The 17,844-nt window shown below is 44.9% G+C and overlaps 1 protein-coding gene across 6 annotated transcripts in view; it reads right to left on the bottom strand.

The window, feature by feature from the left end:
- Positions 1 to 17,844, bottom strand: part of LOC127072758 (serine/threonine-protein phosphatase 4 regulatory subunit 1-like) — a 113,261-nt gene that overhangs the window by 83,718 nt on the left and 11,699 nt on the right. For 3 of the 6 annotated variants that reach the window (XM_051013446.1, XM_051013447.1, XM_051013451.1), the window contains one exon: positions 7,153 to 7,279. In XM_051013446.1, coding sequence (XP_050869403.1) covers positions 7,153 to 7,279 — 127 coding nt within the window. Of the gene's footprint in view, positions 1 to 7,152; positions 7,280 to 14,058; positions 14,171 to 14,273; positions 14,756 to 17,844 lie in introns of those variants that run through there. The other 3 variants (XM_051013445.1, XM_051013444.1, XM_051013443.1) reach the window with 2 other exon arrangements.

Raw genomic sequence — 17,844 nt, 5'->3', positions numbered from 1 at the left:
CTCTTTCTCTTGTAAATTCTCTTTGAACTATAACAATTCTACGAAAATTCTTAAGTCTCGATTCTTCTTAATTCATCTCCCTTAACGAAAGGAGAAATGTCGATGACAAGAAAATCGGAAAACGTCGAAGCGAGAACAACCCACGGAAAGGTCGTTACCGTTGGAAAGCTTGGAGATTATTCCGGGGCGGACGTCATTTCCGCGTGGGCGTGTGCCCTCGAAGGGTGGAAAGGCGAAAAGGAGACGAGGGGAATGGTGCCCCGCCGTCTCGCGTAGGGTTCTCTCGCTCTCTCTTTCTCTTTCTCCTCCCCTCTCTCTCTCTCTATTACTCCCTTTCTCTTCTCACCCCTCTCGACAAGTTTGGACTCGTCGTCGATCGGCAGACTCGACAGCTGGGATGGATTTTTGGAATTCCAGGTGGTACTCATTTCGTACGGTCTTCCACCGAAATTTACTTCAACAACATGCCGTCCCTCGGGAGGAATAGAACATATCTTTTAAACATCCTTCAAAGTTCTCGATGAATCAAGGATCGTTGCATATAACGAATCTAAAAATCTATTATGGAATTAGCTGCAGTCTACATTTAAATCGGGTATTGGGAAGATACGTTCTCGCGGATAGGTGGGTCCACCGGTCGACATGATCGTTGCAGCATGAAACGTCTACGCACATCGATAAACTGAAAAGAAAGAGTACGAGAAAGAGAGAGGAGAAAAAGAGGAGAGAGAGAGAGGGAAAGAGAGAGCCAGAAAGAAAGAGCTATAGATATACATATTTTTTTCATCCGCAGTGGCGAAGGGCGCCCCAGAAACGGGACCCAGAGGGTGCATCGGAATCGTAGGTCCGAGGGTAACAAACGCGAGTAAAATGGATAAAGGCTACACCTGGCCTCCGGATGGTCGACGGCGGCACGCGCTGCTTCTCCCTTTCTCCTCTCTCCTTCTCTTTCTCTCTCTCTTTCTCTCCCTGCCCGCGGATAGGTCTCGTTTCTCCCCCTCGAGTGTACACACCTGCCCCTCACGGACACGTATGCACGTCGCGTTACGACTGTGCGCACGGCTAGGGTCGTAAATGCACACGGATTACTCCCGGCAATGCCGATGCTCGTGGAGAAAGGGAGACGCAGTGCCGCAGTTAGAACCCTCGAGATCCTTCCTTCGACTATTTTTCTATTTCTTCTCTTGCCATCTCTTATATTCGCGACGTTGTCTCCAACGGTATCGTCCAAAAATCAAAAGAAAAAATTCCAAATCACGATTCCCTTCGAGCGAACATATATAAATTTCGAATCAAATCTAGAACGAATGATAATTATCGTCGATAATCATAATTATAATCCGAGAACGATCGAGATTACAGGAGTCAGAATTCAAAGTTAATTTCGTTTGGCGTTTTTGAAAAAAAAGGGGGGAAAAAAAAGGAGCAAGATCGTTTTACCAACGAGCCGTTGATCCCAGAGTTTTCCAATTTTATCGGAAAACCATTTTATCCGTAGAATAAGAATAGTATTCATCGGCACGATACGGCCCTGACGATGAGAGCGAGAGCAACAGACAGAGCGGAAAGTTCGGAGAGCAGAAGGCTAAAAGCCGGCTGCTGCCACTGTCGGGAGCGTGGCTGATGGTCTCTCTCTCTCTCTCTTTCTCTCTTATTGCCGCTTCTGTTACTCTTAGCCTCTGTCTTTCGTCTCTTCCTCTTCGCCTGGAACTTTGTCTTTGTTTCGTGGAGATGCGCCCTTAATCCCTTCTATGGTACGCGTCACTGGCGAAGTTAACACCTTCCCTTCATCCTCCCACTCTCTCTCTCTCTCTCTCCATCTTCTTCGAAACTTACCGAAAGGATTCCGCGTCGCGGCCCGCGACACCGAGAATTACTTTGCCTCGCCGAATTTAATCTTCCTTCGACGAAACGCCACCAAGAGTGAAGGACAGACTTCTCTAAATGGCTCGAAGCAGGTAGACCGAGGAGTCGAAGAAGAAAAAGTAAAAGAAAAAAAAAAAAATTGAACGGTCTCAGCGGTCAACAACGGCTAATCTTCCCCCTCGTTCCACCCTCTCCTCCGCCACCTGATTAATTTACAAAGTTTTCGCGATATCGAGCCAGGAAATCCGTTACGAAAGCGTGAAATTCGAGTGACACCGTAAAACGTAGTCTGTCCAGAACGAAAAGAGGATCGGCATTGGCAAAGGACGAGAACGTGGACAATGAGACGAGGTCGCAGGTACGTGAGAGTAATCGATGGACGACCGCATTATTAAAACTTTCTACACGGGAACATGGACCGATTGTTTCGCACCAGTAATGTTCGTGCTTGGGTTTTCGACGTTGGAAACGGTATTATCGCGACGTAATAATGAGCAGAGGGTTCCTTAATGACCATTTTCCGTGGCAGATGCAGGTATAGAGAAAGAGAGAAAATGAGAGTGAGAAAAAGAGAGACAGAGAAAAGCAATTCGCATCGTGAGCCAACGTGTCTACAGAATCGACGTCGTCTTCGTTGATTATTATTAACACGATTTCGATTTCGAGGGCGGAAAGGTTGGAAAAATGAGAAGAACAGATGGTCGTGAGGGATGAAAGGGCACGTGCATCTCTAGGATTATTCTTGAATTTCTCGAAGAGGATAATTGGAGATCTGTCCTCGATAGACACCCTCTATTCTGTTCTGTATACTTAGATATAAGTCGATGTCAAGTTGACAACGAGTTCAATGTTATATGATTCAACGTTAAACGATGCATAGTCGAATTTATTTATTTGAAATCATTCGTGCAAATTGTACGCTAACATTTATGAGATTGCAAGACTACGATTTGCGATGAAAGATATGCTCGCAAATCTATTCGCATTTTCTTCGTCGAACGTTTAAGAATTTCTGAAATACTTGTAAAAATTGAAGATGCCGATAAATGTAGTTCGGCGATAAACGAAAATGAAAATGTCTCGACGTAGACGATTCCTCGTTCGAGAAGAGTTTAAATTCAAAGTCGAACGAACGTCGATACGAGATACGAGTTCGGCTTAAAATGTCCGCCGGAAACGATGGAGGCACGGAGTCGTTAAGCGTTTAACGATCGCTCGGCCCGTGCGCGGCACCGTGCATTCGAATTTTCTTTCTTCCGTCGATGGGAAAGACGATACGCTCTTCTTTTTATATACTCGAAGCGCTTCCTACGTTTGCATTAACGCGAATTTATCCTTAAAAAGTTTGTTAATACAGGTGTAAACGATTTCGCAAAATCTTATTGGATTTCGTAACAACTGTCTACTATCCTCTTTCACAGAGTTATACATTTATAGTCACGACCATAAGCCGGGTCTACCTCTATCGTGTTTTCATAAAACTACGAAAAGGGGAGGACACGATCGTAAAGAAGAAATACTACCATCGAGATCGGTTTGTAGGTACCTACATACATGTATTGTTTCATGCTTTCTCTCTCGTTCTCTCAGTGGCAGAAAACTACGTTATATTGGGCCGTGGTCGATTTGCATGTACGCAATAACTGCGTTTATCGGCAAATAACGCGGTGACGATTATTCGAGACGTCCGTCAAAGCACGAAACCGACCCGGTGCCATCGGCCGTCATGTTGCGCTACCGCCAGTACGAGTTCGACTCGTGACTTCGAGAAAGATAGGCACAGTTTATTGCGCGTATTTACGATACCCGCTTTTACTCGAGGAACCGCAATGACTTTGCGCCATGCACAAAAGTCGCTGAATGTGTGTGTGTGTGTATGTGAGAGAGAAGAGATTACGGTCGCGTCGAATCCAATGTTTTCAACCTCGATTCATAATTTATTCAACAACTCTAGACAACCACCAAGAGATCCGTTGCGATAGTAGCCCCGATAATACGTACTTACATAGGTGCTTGAGAACTAACAAAATTGTCGATTCAACGATGGCCCGTAGATATCCGATCGAAATAAAGTCGATTTTTCTAAACGATAAATGCGCGATACACGCACGATCGCCCGTTTGGAAAACGATGAAAATTCCTTTCACGAGAGGCAGAGTTGAAAATACCCGCGGTGAATATCCGATACACTGACCTCGCATTTGTTTGGCTGCCTATTCCTCCCCTTAGTCGTCTATTCCATAAGCTGAAAGCGGGAACAGCTCTAGCAATAACGAATGAAAAAGCAGGACGACAATCGGAAAATTGTGCCATCTGGTCGAAAGCTGCGTGCACACCGAACAATGTTCGCATTATCCTCTTCTCCACGTCGGCTAGAAAAGAATCGTATGACGAGGCGAATGCTAGGCGCACGAGACACGAGACACGCGAGTCGACGAGTCATCGGATGACTGCGCATCCTTTCGAGCGCACGTTGTTTCCGATTTATCACGACGTTTCGTGAAAATTCTAGAGCTATGTGTTCAAGCCGCGTACACATCCGCGACAAATCCGATGTTTATACGACGATAGGACGAATACGAATAAACGTCGATACGAATAAACCTTTGCTTGTTCTCTTAGAAAATAAAACTATTAACGTTGTATAGTTTACAAGCTACTTTCGTTCCTTTGTTTCTTCCCTTGTATTTATTTTTCTTTTGCGTCAAACGAAATCATGGATCATATTTCTGAGCGTATCGATGTCCTTTCATTTTCCACGATTATCCTCGATTTTAAGTATCTATGATCACGAAGAGAAACTATCAACGAATTGAGAATATAACGAGTTTTAGAAAATGTATCGAATCTATTGGGAGTTCGTGTAGTGATAGAAAAATTTGCAAAACAAAAAAAAAAAAGAAAAGAAATAAATAAATAAAGGACGTGATTACCTGAATAAACGGCGCCCTCGTCTTTACTTGGAATCGCTCGTGAATCACGATCTTGGAGAAGAAAGATTCGAGGTAAACGTTTTAACAGAGATGAATGGCGTATAACGAAGAGAACGAATGTCGAAATACCAGAACTCGTTAAAATATATATCGTGCCCACGCGTTTCGATCCATTTTCGGAGATTGTACGTCGTCAACGTTTTCGTCAACGTCTTCGTCGGCGTTCTCGTCGTCGTCGTCGTCGTCGCCACCATCGCCATCGTTGTCGTCGTCGTCGTCGTCGTCGTCGTCGTCGTCGTCGTCGTCTAGACTCGTTGCAGACGTGACCTAAGGTGTGGATTAATTTTAGCAGTATTTTGTTTCGTCTTCTCTTCGGTGCTCGTCGCGGAGTCAGCCGGACGCTCTCTAAGAGTCTCATAATCCGTTCTGGTATTCCAGAATACTTGACGCACCTCATATTTCGAGTGAAAACGCGCGCACCCTGGCGCCAAAACCGCGTTCGAGTGGTAAGCATCCATCAAAAAAAGACTTGTCCCGATACCGAATGAAAAGAAGGTTGCGTCAAACGATAAACGTCCACCTTTCCAGCACCTTTTCACAAGAAAAAACTACTACGAATCTTATAAAAGCGCATAATTCGTACGTACGTACGTACGTACGTATGTACGTACGCACGCACGCACGCACGAACGTAGGCACAGTATTTCCTCTTTCTCCTCGGGAGAAGGTAATAGGAAACCATCCAAGAGTGCGCGTGGTTACGAAAGACGCTTTTAATTACATGGTCTGGGGCTTCTCGGCACCTGCGAAAAGGAAAGCGACCTACGGAATGCGACCATCGTTTTAGCACTTCTTTGCAAACGATACCTATGCTCCGAATAAATAACTGTTCTCTTTGTTTTGTCTTTTTTTTTCTATATATAAAAAAAGAAAAATATAAGCTCGAGGATTAAATTAATCGATGGAAATTCGTTCGATTGTTATTATTTTCTTTCTTTCTTTTTTTTTTTTGAATTTATAAATGAAGTACAGAATGTGAGGAGTAGAACGTAAAAGGCTTAGGGAAGATAGAGACAACGTGAAACGAAGAGAAGAGATTACATGGGGAGGAAAGAAAGAGGAAGAGAAAAGAGAGAGAGAGAGAGAGAAAGAGAGAGAGAAGTGGATGACGTTGACCTCAAACGAGGCGACCGGCAGTTGGTGGTGCAGGAAGGGAGGACGCGACGCCGCGCGCCGCGACGCTGACGCACTGTGTATATTTGGCTGGGCTCTGCCACGTCCGATTCGTAGCGGGCTTCTTTCCGCGCACGCTAGATAACTACCGTGCACTAGTTTTTTCGACCCATTGCTTCCTATTCATCAGCGATTCTATATAGTTGAATTGCCCTCGACTCGAATCAAATGTAAGAGAAATCTTACAAGCGATTCTCGTTCGATAATTGACCCTAAACGATCTACTATTTTCTTCTTTTCGGTTATAAACGGATCTCTTTTCTCTTTCTTTCTTTCTTTTTTTCTTTACTGCAAATGGGTCGTAATTTTATGACTCGAAGTATGTTCGTTCGATCTCGAATAAAAAGAGTTAACTGCTGGTTCGTAACAGAAGAGAAAGAGACAAAACAAGAAATGGAAAAAGAAAAAAGGAAGAGAGAGAAAGAGAGAGAGAGAGACAGAAGGAAAAGTAGTTAAAGTTTGAGAAACTTTGGACAACGACGAAACGGTTCAAGTCGAAGAGGGGCCGAGACTAAAAGCAAGAAGAAAGTCGTGGATCTTCTTTCCTCTAGGAGGAAGAAGCTTCACCACCGGGTTCTATCTTCGAACATTTATGGCCAGCTTTCGTTTGCGGCACGACGATACTTCCGGCGTACACGCAAGAAGGGCGACTTCGATGAGCTATAGCATACCTACGTTCTATCGAATTTTGTTCTGTATTTAAAAGACCGTATAATCAAATATGGAACTTTCGCTATTTTTTTCTTTTCTTTTTTTTTTACGATTTGCAACGAATGCAGAATTACTATAATCTGCGTTATCGTCATTTATTATAAAAAAAAAAGAACAAAAGTACCATCAAAATTACGTTTCGTGCATTACGAGAATCAGAGATATTTGAAGTAGAACTGTTTCTAACAGCGAGATCGAATTCGTATTTAAAAAAAAAGACGAAGAAAAAGGGAAAAAAAAAGGAAAAAAAAAAAAATAAGCGACACGCTATCTGAAACGTTCCTCTTGTGAAGATTTTTATACGGCCACACCTTGTATTTTTCCGTATACGATACAAGAAAAGTAGGTAGAGCGTCGCTATCGTAATTGAGAAAATTTTCGAAATATATATCAAAATCATTTTACTCACCGACTGAAGCTCGTGTCAGAATTAGCGTGTTGCTGGAGCCTCGTCAGTTGGAAGATGTGTCCTCCGCCTTCGTCGCCTCCACCCCCGGAACCATTCCAGACCTCTCCGCCACCCTCGGCCTTCATCGCTACACATTTCGAAAAGTTGTAATTAATATTTCTCTGGACTCGCGTCGCGATGAAAAGAAAGTAAGATTTTCGAAAAGGCCGTCACGAAATTATGTCTCTTTTTTTTTTATTCGCGATATCATTCGACGAGCTAAAGAGAAACAGACCGTAAGAATCGTAATGGCAAAGATCTATGGCAAGGACGAGATAGAAATTCAAAGGAGAAGCACCACGGATAATTCCGGTCTTTAAACCGAACGAACGTCTCCACCTGCCTTCGTCGCCTCTTCTCTTTCAGTCTTTCCTCGCACCGACAATATAAACTTTTCTTTTATTTTTCTCACGATCTTTACATCCCTCGTAGCTCTAATTTCCTCTAACTTTTTCCTCGCTTATCCCCACCTCTTACGTCTAGAGAGGCCGAGTTCTCCTTCGAGCTCGTGCCTCTTTTTTCGGTTCGAAGAAAACGAAGCTCGTTTGAATAGAAAAGAAAAGGTGCGCATTAGTAATTCTGAGCCGCGTACTGCGTTCCGGTAAACGATAAGTACGTCGTACGTGAGCCTGTTTATAGTGGAAATATTCTGCGTTCCATCGCGTTAGAGAAAGAGAGATAGACAGACTGAGACAGACAGACAGACAGACAGACAGAGAGGGAGAGAGAAAGAAATAGAGAAGTAAGTACACTTCTTACGCCGTACTCTTACGGATATTTATGTGGAAACGTACGTGAGTAGCATGTGCAGTTACCGCTAGATCGCGGAACTCGTTCCCCGTGAAAATCGTCAGCGTTAATAAAAATTCACGCTTTGACGAGCCCGAGCTTTTACTACCTTGTCACGCTCCTTACGAATGCGTCTCGAACGACGCCGAGGAGGATCCGTGCAGTTTACTAGAGGCTATCGCTTGGTAAAACCCGACGCATGTAAAGTTTCGCGGACGTCGTGTCTTAATTTACGCCTCCGTAGAAACGAAGCCATGATTTAAATCGATTTCCGAGAATGAGCGTGCCACGAGAAATCTTACGAGATCTAATGTATCCCCAATAAATATTCCTTTTAAAGCTATTATTTGCCGTACGAAGAAATGATCGTACCTATTGCTAAATCCATCCATTCCTGTTCTTCGTACTGATAAAAGAAAGAAAGAAGAAAGAAAACAGATAAAGGAAAAAGAAATATCAACTACTTGGTCATCGATACTCTCTTACTTCCGTCTCGCGTCGTCTCTCATCCGTAGGAGTTTCGATCGGTATTGGACGATAAACGAAAAGAGATTTTGGACGGCAGCCACCGGCAGGCCGTTCGTTTTAACCGAAGAAAGGAGTAGTACTCGCGGAAGGAGTATAGTAGAAGTAGTAGTAGTAGTAGTAGTAGTAATAGTAGTAGTAGTAGTAGTAGTAGTAGTAGTAGTAGTAGTAGTAGTAGTAGGAGGAGGAGGAGGAATAAGAGGAAGAATCCGTGCAGAAAGACGGAAGAGATAATATATCGATCTCGAAGAAAGAGACTTTCGTCCGTCAGATTGCAGACTCTCTTTTATCGGACCGCTCAATCAGATCGGGCATGATCGACCGTTCGTCCTATTGGCAGAGCGAGGCCTTCTATCTGGAGCGGGCATCCACCCACACTCTCTCTCTCTCTGTCTTTCTCTTTCCTTTTTCTTTCTTCCGTCCCTGTTTGAGACCACCCTTCCAAGCAGGCGCCTTCATCCCCCGCAAGCGCCGTCTCCTTCGTCCTCCGCTCCGATCTTCACTCCCATTCTTATCCACCTACCCCTCTTTCTTCTCCCTCTTTCGAGTAGACTCAACGTTCGGAAAGAAGAAGAGAAAGAAGAGAAGGTTGATAGTTTCAGAAATTCATTTGAATCACGTGCAACGAGGACGAGTCAAGTGCAGCCGTAGTACGCGCTGTTCCGGCCGCGCGCGAGTACGCACGAGTGTGTACGCGCTAGTACGTGCTCGCTAAACAGTTTAACCTCCTACCACCACCCTCGCTACGGCAGTCAGCTATGCCGTTCTCTATTACGCACGCCCTTGCTATCTCTTTCGTTCTGCCCTTCAGACTTTCCCTCTCCTCACCCTTAGCTCTCCTTCCTTTTACCCCTAACTCCGGTGTATTCGTAATGGACACGCCACGATTGGGCGCCAAACGACGACGACGACGAGGGGTGTACCAAGCTAGAGGGATGAAGATGGCGGCGGAGAAAGAGGCAGTGTCTATGTTCGTGCGTGCTACCCCGATCGTGTACGTGCGTGAGAATGAGAAAGAGAAAGAGACCCTGTGAGAGAACCACCAAGGCTATACTACGTATGTGAGAAAAGGAGAGACAGAGAGAGAGAGAGAGAGAAGATCTATGTGTATTCGTACGTGTGTATGTGTGTGTGTGGAGAGAGCAGAGGGGCGTGGCAAGATGAATGATCGCAAGACGCGGGAGTATTGATCCCGAGGACTGTACTCTCTCCTCGGCGGAGTCCCTCTCTCTTTCTCTCTCACTCTCTCTTCGTTCTCTTCCAATCCACCCCTAGAGTGTACGTATCTGTATGCGTCCGCGTGCGTTTATGTTGTATGTGTACGTGTAATTTCCCCTTCTTCCTCCTCGTCCTTCTTTCTCTCTCTCTCTCTCTCTCTTTCTCTGTTTCGTTTCACCCTCCTCCCTTTCTCTATCCTTTTCCATGCTTCGCACCCCTGTACAGGATGGCGTGGTGGTTGGGTTCAGGGTCATGCGTGCACCCCTTTTGCTTCCTTTCTTCCTTCCTTCCTTCCGTCCTTCCTTCCTTCCTTCCTTCCTTCCCTCCCTCCCTCCCTCCCTCCTTCCTTCCTTCCTTCCTTCCTTCCTTCCTTCCTTCCTTCCTTCCTTCCTTCCTTCCTTCCTTCCTTCCTTCCTTCCTTCCTTCCTTCCTTCCTTCCTTCCTTCCTTCCTTCCTTCCTTCCTTCCTTCCTTCCTTCCTTCCTTCCTTCCTTCCTTCCTTTCATCCATCCGTTCATTCGTTCGTCCGTCAGTCCGTCAGTCCGTCAGAATGTCCTCCATTCCTTCCTTCCTTCCTTCCTTCCTTCCTTCCTTCCTTCCTTCCTTCTTTTCATCCGCAGAGCTTGCGTAGCCGTCTGGATCGAAGTCGAGGAACCTAGAGGATACTTCTCACCCCGTATATCCAGACGGTCAGCGAACAGTTCTACGACCGCGAGAGATCAACGACACCAATACGACGAAGACGACATGTTCAATCGAACCGAAAACTCTCGCGTACAACGAATCTATGAATTCTCTCTGTTACTTCGATCATCTGTTCTCATCTACCTATCAAACTTCGTCTTTTACGCCTTTTACTCTCTATTCCCTTTACGCGAAATCAGGTCGACATGAAGGACGAAAACGTAACTTAACCTTTCTTCCCATCTTCAACGATTTAACTTTGTCGGATTACACATTTTCGTATCTACGCGCGTATCTACATACGTACTGCCGTACGTTCGCGCCTCTTTCATTATTTTTGTCGAGTCCTATATTCCGAGTTACGTCTTCTCTACCGTCCGATTATATCGATCGGCCGGTCCGATTCCAGAAACGATCTTCTCTCCCTCGGCCCTTCTCCACCCTGTTCTCTCGTCTGTCGCAAGCAGCCTCCTCGTAATAAAGTCCCTTTTGTCCCGCGAAAGTGGATCCTATTTAAGCGATCGTTTCTGTTAAAGATATCCAGATAAAGTGGACAAACGCTATCTACGTTTTTTCTTCTCCTCTCGGCTCTCCTCGACCCCTTTTGGTAGGAGTAATTAAAGCGGCGTATCAGCGTACGAATGGAGGTCCAGTGAGAAACGTACGACTTTGTCGAACGAGGGAAAACGAGAGAAAGAGAGAGAGAGAGAGAGAGAGAGAGAGAGAGAGAGAGAGAGAGAGAGAGAGAGAGAGAGGAAGAGCCTAGCAATTATGTTTGCAATTTAAAAGGAACGGAGAAGGGTAGGGTGAGACGGTTCCTCGTCGCGTGCCGGTGCTATAATAATGAAGTTTTCTTTTTTCTTTTCTTTCCCCTTTTACTTTTCTTTTTTTCTTTTCTTTTATTATTTTTTCTTTTTTTTTCGTTACCTACTTGGCGGTACAATGAGTGTCCTAGTTGGAGATTAATTTCGTCGAGATGAAAAATGAGAAAATCGTCCAACTACGTCATCAGTGTAACGCGCAGAAGGCAAAAGGGGTAAAGGAGAGAAAGGTCATTATCGGCAAGGTGTTCTTTCAAGTTTCTTCTTTTTCCTTATACAAAATAAAAGGGAAAGATTAACAGCGCGTCAAACATCTTTCTTCGTTTTCTTTTTTTCGTTTTCCAAAGAAGAACGTAACGTCACGATGAAATTGCATAAAGAGTTCTCGGTATCTTTCGAGGGGTAGTGGATTGATGTGGCTTCTCGGTACGTTCGATTTTTCTACGAGTTTCATGCGAGTACGGTTAGTACCGATCGATGACAGACCACATCGAGTAGTACGATATAATGCAGCATCGGTCATTTAGTCTACACAGTCGATGATTTCGCAGTAACATTCTACAACCTCGTGACGCGTCGATGGCGCCACTATACGTCGTAATAACGAAATCAGTCCTTAATAACAAGCTCACCAACAACAATGGACACTGTTAACGAGAAAAAGTTTTTCTTCGCGGAAAAGTTTTATCGCTCTCCCACCCTCTTTCTCTTATTCCTCGAGAGTTTAGCTCTTGACGATGCAAAGCTAGAAGTCGATAAAAAGAAGCAATGACTAAGTCATAAGTAAGTACGTCCGTTAGGTCGGGAAGCCTATAGAAAGTATAGACCAAAGACTATAAACCAAAGTTAAATTCTCATCTTGCGATCGTTCACGCACGGATTACGACCCGATACCTCGGTGAACTTCCGAGTATGCTATTTAGCATGCATAATTCAACTGGTATGTAACGTAGGCGGACTTTCCATGCTTCGTTCTCTATACTACGGACGAAGAATTTTTTAAGCTTTATACGATTAACTTTGTAAGATAGTTTGATAAAGAAACGATCGCAAACGAGAATACCGTAGTCGTTTACCGATTCAACAGTTTCTCTCTTTAGGCTACGACAAAATTGATTTGCTCCGCGTAGTATTTATATCTTCCCGCGATGTTATTTTCGTTCCTTAACCGGGGCATCCGTCAAATCGACTCCATCCATTTAAGACGCTTCTAAGCTCAATGAGAAAGTAGATAATTCGTTTCCCCCGTTGGCCCGAGAGTATCTACGTACCATACGTATTTTTAAACGAGCGCTCGTCCGTTTCTCGGCCAAACAAGGGTAGGGTGTTATCGACGGTGATCGAAATGGAACGAGAGACGAGAACGAAGAAATAAGAAAAATACGAGCGGTGGGCGAAGGAGATCAGCCCAAGGATAAGTCTGACGTCGCGGAATCGGTCGCGGCAGCACGATTTACGCCGAGTACAGGAATAACCGCCGGCAGCTCGTTTACATCGTGCTTGTAATTACGGGTCGAATGAATATAACTGCGGACTTGTAACGTGCCTTCTTCCCCGTGGCGAAATTCGAAGGAGCAAGATAAACAATGGGGAGGCAAAAGACTAGGTAAGCCGTACGCAGTTAACCGCAGCTATCGGTCGATTCGCTCGATTCCGTTCTTCTCCGACTTTCCTGGATTGATTTACGAGGGGTCGCGTGACTCGTTTACCTATCGACGTAATATATTTTTTATTAGCCGACGCACGTCCTTCAAATAAACGCGTGATCGTGCTCGTGCTCGAGATCCTAATATCGTTCCCAAGAGAGACTGCTGTCCCATTTTGATTTATCGCGCATATAGTCATCGCCGTGCTACATTCTCATCTCTGCTATTCGATCTCTCTCGATAATCCGACACCGAGCGCTGTGTCCACGAAAGATTTCACAGGCTCTTCTCCTTTGCCAGCGGAAAAATGCGGATAATAAAAAGCGGAGGATAACTCGTCGACCATGAACGTACGCAGTTAGGAACGCGTGGGGTTGAGGACTCCCCTCTTCTCTTCGTCGATCCTTCGACCCTTCGGTCACCACCCACACCATCCCCATGCCGCGGACGACAGGACGAAGGACGAAAGAAAGAAAAGGAGTCTGGTCTAAGGAAGGCGAGATAGATCAATAACAAACCATTATAGAACTTTCCCTTTCTCACGTCGATAACGATTTCTCTTCGAAGAATTTCTCTCGTTAAGTAACGTTAATTCGTTTACTTTTGGGAAAAAAAAAGTAGAAGAAGAAGTGGAAGAAGGAAGAAGGAAAAAAATAAACGCGAGAATTAGTAGAGACGAAGAAGAAAAGAGAGAATGTACGAAGCGGAGGAAGAAGACAGATCGATAGAAGCATCGGAAATTTTTTTCTTTCGGGAAACCCAGTTTCCACAACGCGATATAGACCACGCGGTCCTCTCACACACATGCACACACATGACCGATCGTTAAGCCCCCAACCCTTTCTCGTTCCCGCTATCGAGCTTCACAACGGTGTTTTCTCATTCCCATCCCTCGTAAACCCCTCGCCTCTCTATTTCTCTGATCCCTTCCCCCCTCTCCTCTCTTTCTCTTTCCCTCTCGTTCTCTCTCACCCCCGCTCTCTTTCTCTTCCCACTCCCACCCTACCTCCTCCTGCCCTCGAGGCAGTTTCATTAGCCGCGACGAGAACATTTGTTTCTGTCGATGCTTCGTGGCGTTTTGTAGCCTCCTCGCCTTTCCTTCTCGTTTTCACGCCTTTTCGCTCGATCTATAGCAAACTCGAGAGCTTCGAGAAGTACGCGAGAGGAAAAAAATTTCCCTTTTACCTTGCGGCACGAGCCTCTTATGTTTTCTTCCTTTTTTTATTTCCTCCTCCTTCTTCTTCTTTTCCTTCTTCTTCTTCTTCTTCTTCTTCTTCTTCTTTCCTTTTCCATTCACCTTCACGTTGATCGTAAAGAGAACAAGAGCGATACGTTTTAAAGACAAGAAATTTCGTCAAAGCTCGATTCCGTCCAAAACAACTCTAGACCATCGAACTCACCTCAGCAGCTCCCAAAGCTGCTCCGCTTCTCCTCCATTGACGTATCCATCCATCTTGAGTAGTTGATACTCTCACAACAACATGCTCACGCCGGTTTCTCGAAGGGAACTTGAGCACTCGCGCACATTGTACTTCTCGATTCACCACTGACATCGTACGATATAACGATATTCTAAGATCACGATATATAATTTTATCTCGAACTTAATTGATTAATCGAGACACTTTCTCTTCAAGAACGAACAACGATGTTCGACGATACCAAGTTTTCTACCGAGTCACCGTTTATACGTACGTATATACGTTCGCCATGGACGATATTAGCGACTCCGAAGCGAAGTTATATCGCTAACATCCTATATTCGCGTATGCGCGATCGTCTAAGATTTACGAGACGGTTAACTGCCTCCGAGCGAGGAATTTTCGACGTCAGGAACGGCGCTCGCCCCGGACGTTGCTCGACTTCACTTCTTTTTTTTCTTTCTCCTCCTTCTCTTCCTCAACTTCTTCCTCTTCCACCACCACCACCTCCTCCTCCTCCTCCTCCTCCTCCTCTTCTTCTTCTTCTTCTTCATCTTCATCTTTTGCTTCATACCGACATTTTCCGAGATCCTTCGGAGTAAACGCCGGCCATACGAGTCTCGTATGAATCATTATCGTCGTCATCATTATTATCATTATTATCATATTATCATCATCATTCAAAAACTATCATCCCTTTTCACCGATTCTAGAACCAATCTCCCAGAAACAATACGTAAGACATCCTCTAAATGTCCATGTGCTTCTTTAAGATGCCATCGAGAAAACCATGTCCGACCAACGTGGCACGTTTCCACTTGTCTCCACCGACGTATCTCACTTCCACCCACTACTTTTGACTTCCAACCAAATCGGTCTTTCCTCTCTCTCTCTTTTCTCTCTCGACAGAGATAGAAAAAGAAACCATAAAAGGTATTCAAACTGCGAAGAGAGAAAGAGAAATGATAATAACAACGGAGATGATAATATCGGCAAGAGAAACGCCCGTATCCGTGCGTAAAACGTATCGCGAGGTCGTCGAGCACTGACTCCTCGATTGTCCAGTCGACTGATCGAGAAAGGAAAGAGAAAGAGAAAGAAGAGGAAGAAGAGAAGGAGAAAGAACGAAAGAAAGAGAATAGGAAGGGAGAGGTGTCTCTCCATGATGACGAGTCGTCGCGAACGATAAATCCGTTTTAACGTGGTGGTCTTACGTGGTAAAGAGACGTACACCGGTCTCTCTTACCGGCTCCACAGTAGACACGATTGGTCTGACCGCTGCACCCTGTGCCCTCCTCCTTCTCTTCTATCTTTTTCTCTCTTACTTGGTGGAGGCGCGCTCGCGAAGAGACGGCGCGCGAGAGCACCGTTAGCGTCGGCGTCGGCGTCGGCATCGGCGTCAGCGTCGGCGTCGGCGTCAGCATCGGCCGGCGGGGGGCACCACCGAGCGGGCATCGCCGCCGCCACCACCACCACCATCACCACCACCACCACCACCATCACCACCACCAGCACCAGCACCACCACCACCGCCGCCACCGCCGGCGAACATCGACGCCGACGCCCGCGCGACACCGATCGATAGTCGCAGCCGTCGACGACGCCGCGAGAGGACGACGACGTCCGACCGCGACGTCCAAACTCCTCCTAACTTTCGATTATCCTTCCTACTCTCTCGCCTACGCTCGCCTAATATACTTTTATACGGGGTTATAGTACCTCGAGTGAGGTTACTCGTTATCCAATGCAAAAGGATATCTCTATCTCTGTCTCTCCCTCTCTCTCTCTTTCTCGCGTTGTTGTATAAGTTCTACGTTTCATTCAAATATAAGTAGGTAGATGTACAAAATATAAGAAAGAAATGGTTGTTAATGAAAATCACGTGGCGATTCGCAAATCGTGCTCTTTCTCTCTCTCTTTCGTTTCTTTTTCTTCTTCTTTTTGGCCTCTCCTCCACCACCACCACCCTCATTCTCTTCCTCGCTCTTACTTCGTCCTTCGTCGCATACACGTACGTACGTACGTATATACATAGCTGTCTCGCTCGAAAATTTCATTAAGACCTCGTTGAGAAGTAGCGCGCGCCAGTGAAGAATTCGTAAAACGTTATATACTAATCCTTTCGTCCCTCACGTACTTACTCTACCTACTCTAGTCAACGTACATCATGCGCGTATTGTGAACCGGATGAGGAGCTCCGTATGCGTATCCCTGTGCGAACGTATATACTTGTACACTCTTGTATACGCGAGAGATAGATAAAACGAAGAAAGAAATGTAAGTAGAGAGTAGAGAGAGAAAAAGAGAGAAAGAGAGAGAGAAAAGGATATGTGTAGTAAGAAGAATGGGAGTGAGAATGCAAGTGAGAAACGAATGAATGTGTGTGTTCGAAAAAAAAAAAGGAAATAAGTGAGAGAAAAAGAGCTGAGAGACCGATAGATAAGAAAAGTCATCACGGTCACTGTGCACGCTACGCCGCTACGCCGTCATTCATTGATTGCATTGTAGCGTGAGGTTTGCCTTCGTGAACGTACGTTGCACTACGCTGCTGCTAATGTGCACTGGATGAAAGGAAAAAAAAAAGGAAAAGAGAAAGAGAGAGACGGGGTTGAACGTGAAAGGGGGTGAAGAAAACGCCAAAAGGAGAAGCAAGGATAAAAGAAAAGTAGGTTTTCTCTCTTTCTGGTATATTTCCATTTCCTCCACTCTTTCTCTCTTTCTCTCGCGCTTTTCATTCTCGCTTTGAAACGAAGCGAAACGAGACTCGGTCGAAAATTCAACATAAAGGTACGTTCGCGTTGGTGACACGAGCGAGTGAGATCACTCGCGACAGAATCAGGCTTTCTCTCCCAAAAAATAAAAAAGAAAAAAAATATATATATATCTCGAGAATGAGGATCTCACGACCCGACTACAATCGTATGTGTGTGTATGCATTTATGCATGTATGTGCATGCGTATGCGCACGCGTGCAATTTTTTTTCTAGGTCAAAAACGAATCCCGAACAAAGTAAAATAAACTTGAAACATATAAAAGCATATACACGCATATATGACGTACGTGTAAGCTCTACGACGACACAATTCTTCATAACTCGACGTATAGATACGTATTGAAGAGAAGTAAAAAACAATTTTATCAATGTGCACATATTTACCGTCGATACGAGCAACGAGATTTCGGTAAATACTCTCTCTTTTTCTCTCTTTTCCTCCCTCCCTCACCCTTCTCTTTCTCTCTTTTCCTCTCTATCGTATCGAATTCGAGCTTGTTGAATGTTAAGTATCACTTGAATATTTTTCTTTACTATCGACTTTGTCAATTTATAATCGACGTCGTTTGTGAGTTTCTCGTTCACGTTAACGAGATAGAAAAAGAATGAAAAGAAATAAAGGGGAAATAATGGGAAAAAAAAGAAACAATATGAGAGAGAAAGAGAGAGAGAGAGAGAGAGAGAGAGAGAGAGAGAGAGAGAGAGATGGGAGAAAGAGGAAGAGGAAGAGAGGGAAGAGAGAAAGAAAGAAAGAGGATAGAACAGAGCGTAACATA

Source organism: Vespula vulgaris, chromosome 2, assembly GCF_905475345.1.
Source record: "Vespula vulgaris chromosome 2, iyVesVulg1.1, whole genome shotgun sequence".
Taxonomy (NCBI): Eukaryota; Metazoa; Arthropoda; class Insecta; order Hymenoptera; family Vespidae; genus Vespula; species Vespula vulgaris.
The sequence above is the reverse complement of the archived record's forward strand: the minus strand, read 5'-3'. Positions and strand labels throughout refer to the sequence as shown.